General features: G+C 34.2%; 1 protein-coding gene across 1 annotated transcript in view; it reads right to left on the reverse strand.

The window, feature by feature from the left end:
• Positions 1 to 339: 339 nt before the first annotated feature.
• The window catches only part of RNMT (RNA guanine-7 methyltransferase), a 28,550-nt gene continuing 25,179 nt past the window's right edge, over positions 340 to 3,710 (reverse strand). The window contains exons 10-11 of the mRNA XM_019545451.1: positions 3,289 to 3,322; positions 340 to 1,171 (exon numbers count right to left, since the gene is read on the reverse strand). Of these exons, the coding sequence (XP_019400996.1) occupies positions 1,134 to 1,171; positions 3,289 to 3,322 (72 nt within the window). The 3' untranslated portion in view covers positions 340 to 1,133. The remainder of the gene's footprint in view (positions 1,172 to 3,288; positions 3,323 to 3,710) is intronic.

Genomic DNA, 3,710 nt, shown 5'->3' on the forward strand with positions numbered 1-3,710 from the left:
GTTCATGTTCTCTTGTTCTGGCATGCTACCAAAGTTTACCTGAGTGCTGCAGCAAGTGAAAAGAGTTTTCAACCAAAATTATTCTCAATAGTTCTGTAATTCACCCAAACCCGACTGGAATTTCACAAACTATGCCGCTCTATGCTAAGTTTCAAAAGTGTGCTTCAAAACTACATAAACTTGTCGAGAGCCTTTTGTAACGAAAATGTTGGGCGCCCTAAATATAGTGTTTGCTACTTGCTGAATACATTGGTATGTCTCTAAAGTGGTCTGTAAAAGGGTCTATATTAAAACCCTTCAGGAGTGAATTCCTGAAAGTACTGATGACAGAAAGCAATATTAAGTGGTACAGAGCAAACCAATTTAATTTTGAACACTCAGTTGACACTACATATCAGCAAGCACAAAAAACAAGAACAGCTTGGAATCTTAATGCATAAACTACAACTTTAATACAACACTACTGAAGCTATGTCTACACTACACATTTCAGTATAGAGACACCTGAGCTAGTGTAACTATAGGGAGAAGTCTAGCCACAGCAGAGTAAAATTAGGCTATAATACTCCATAATGCCATGACCTTGAATTTTTTTCAGTACCTGAAGCTAGCTTTGGCTGTACTTCAGTACAGACATATCTCTAAGTATAAGAGTACTGCATTATGAATGTATTTAAACTGTGCTGTCAATATCTAAGCCTGAATTCTACACCACTAAAAGTAAGTAAGTGTGAGGGGTCTCGCTCATTTTTTTTTCTTTTTGATTTCATAGGACATAGGATCAGGCTCTTAAGACTCATGAACAAATTTCTACTAATGGAACCTTTGCTTGGAACAAAATACATGTAAAGTTCAAAGGGGTTTTTTTCTGGGAGTAGGCAGGTTACTTAAAAATATGTTTTAAAAGACACAGGTTCAGAATCATTTTTACATATACACACTAGTCCATCTGTCACAGACAGGCAACTGTAACTCCGATTCACGAGCTTGCTCTAGTTTTTTGGTAGTGTCCCGCACACTTCCAATAATTAAAAAATAAACATAAAAAAATAGTTGCCACAATGGATTTTTGGATCACTCCAACTTGTACAGGGAAGTGATCTCTTCGTGCTACTTCCAGTATGTGATTTTTTTCACAGTTGCTTTTCAAATGCAAAAACCAAGTATATACCTAGAAAAGAAAAAGGAACATTTAAAACTTCACTGAAAACTTCTAGTTTCTCTTCATTCCGAAAGTTTCAAAATACACATTTGACATAACTTTCTAAAAAAGATACTGGAGAGCAGAATATTCTATCTAATAAAAACTGCAGCAATAGCTACCCCATCTGACCATATCCATTACGGCCCATGTATTAAAAGCATATTCTAATATAACTGTAAGTTTGGGTAAGCAAAATTCAACTGTGTATTTGTAATTTAGATGAAGGGCTATATTTTCAGAAGAACCCAACCAGTAAACAATATCCAAAGCAATGCAATATTAAATCTTAAATGCAGCTTTATAATATTATATGCTTGATGCAACAGTAGCTTAAGGATTCTAGCTATGAAATGTGAAATGTCTTAACATTCAATTTATTCCATTTCTTTTTAAGTCTTTCAAAATTCATTATCACAATTTTAAGATTCATAGCTACGTAAGGTTAATGTGTAATCCTAAATGTTCCTTTGGTTTGTATTTTTCTTTATAATAGATGCAATAGAGCAGAATTAAGGTTGTGTTTCTCTCTGCAAAGGTGAAATTAAATATTAATAGTACATACAAAGATATGAAAATGTGAAGTTACCGTTTTAAAAATAATAGCTGTTAGAAAGAGACACCACAGTGTGTTTACAAATCACAGCTGACATTTTGTTAACTCAAAAATGTACCTAGTAGAAATGGAGGTTAAGTACTATTTTGACTACAGTAATACTCCTGCAATGTGCTTATCTGTCTTATCATCAATAACAGATACACGGAAGAGTAGAATTTACAGACAACCCTTGTCTCATGCCAGCAGAGACGTGTCAAAACACATTGCAAAACTAGTTTCTTATAAAAAAAAAAAAAAGCAGACTACAATCTGATAGTTAGAGGTTTCCAGCCGACTCTAAATAGCTGTTTATGATTACGTGTGTCATAGCTAGAAGGTTGTTCAATGTATACAATAAGCCTGAATGCATTTTCCAGCAACAATACAAAATTCTACTTAATTGTGGCAAACTGCCTCTATTTTACCCATCAGGAATACTATTCCTCAAGCTCTCTATACAAAGACTGTTGGGTAACTAATCCTCAATTACTCCTTAAAACAAGTATGAAAACCCTCAATTTAATAAAAAATAAGCACTGCTGAAAAGATATAAAGTCCTTTGAGTTTGTCACAATCCTCCTGATACATATTTAAAAACAGATGATTGCAATAAGAGAACAAAAGTTGATCTGTAAAACCAAAGCTCCAATGGGAGAGAGAATACTTATTTGAAGACGAACAAATGGATTCTCTGACCATAAGAAAAAATTCTGATTAAAGACTTCCTGAACACTAACAGCTAACTAAATTTACAAATCTAGCATTTTCTGACATCTGAGCAGGCCAATACCAAGGTCTGGAATACTACTAATTCTAATTGACTGCAATACATAAAAGCTATTGGACTCCCAGAAGGATTTTTTTTTTTTTACGTAGATATCCAACTACTTTTTCTAAAAATCAAGGGTGGCGGAAAAGAGTAGTCCGTGGGGCCACAGAAATTTCCAATTACATGGCTTAAAAAACTCATACAATATATGTAACAATATTACTGTTTTCTATTTAAAAGTGCAACACATCAGAATAAACACCAGTCACCCTCGTATCCATTCCTCAACTATTTGTATCTGAAATATACTGAGTGCCGAGAAGGGCAACCTGTGAATAAGTTAGCCAATTTGATCTACAATAAAGCTTTAACAACTTTCTTGAAATATTTTGCACGTTCATGCTTCCCCAACACTATAAAATTTGTAGTCCCCAATACTGAGTGCTGTAAACAGTTTCTGTTAATCGCCATTTTAATTTAAGCAAACTTAAGTTACATGCATATGACGACTTTTTTTTTATTAACTTGATCATCCTAAAGTTAGGCAACTAAACCTATATTTGGTCACATGAATAAAAATGCATATAAAAATTAGCCTCTTAAGTTTTTAACATTAAACCACCACCTTTGAAAGGGTGTATCTGCACACCTTCTACCGCTATAATTTATTCAACTACTTTGTTAAAGGAACGGTATTTTAAGTTTCAAAACACTACTTACTTGTTGCTTCCCATTCAGATTTACTCAAAGTTCCCTATTAAGAAAATAAATAAATAAATAAATGTTTGTTAATTCATTCTGCCTGCTTGCATGATGCAGTGGTAGCGGGGAAGCTGCCCGCCCATGCAGTGCTAAAGGAGCCTGCAGTTAGGGAAGTGGGGAAAGACCTGGCCAATGAGATTGAACAATACTTTAAGTTAAACACTCACTATTACAGTACACAAACATAAGTATAGGCATGGCCCCAGTAGTTGTATTAGTTTTACGTCTTCATCTTTCCAACTGTCTTTGCATAAGACTGTAAGAAATGATTCTATAAATACACTAAAAGAAAGACAGACTAAGGAAAATAATGGTCCATTACTAAATCAAGGAAGGTAAGCAAAAAGCAGATAAAACAGAAAGGACTTAAGCATATGGTG

Source organism: Crocodylus porosus, unplaced genomic scaffold (assembly GCF_001723895.1).
Source record: "Crocodylus porosus isolate Cpor-Errol unplaced genomic scaffold, CroPor_comp1, whole genome shotgun sequence".
Lineage (NCBI taxonomy): Eukaryota > Metazoa > Chordata > Crocodylia > Crocodylidae > Crocodylus > Crocodylus porosus.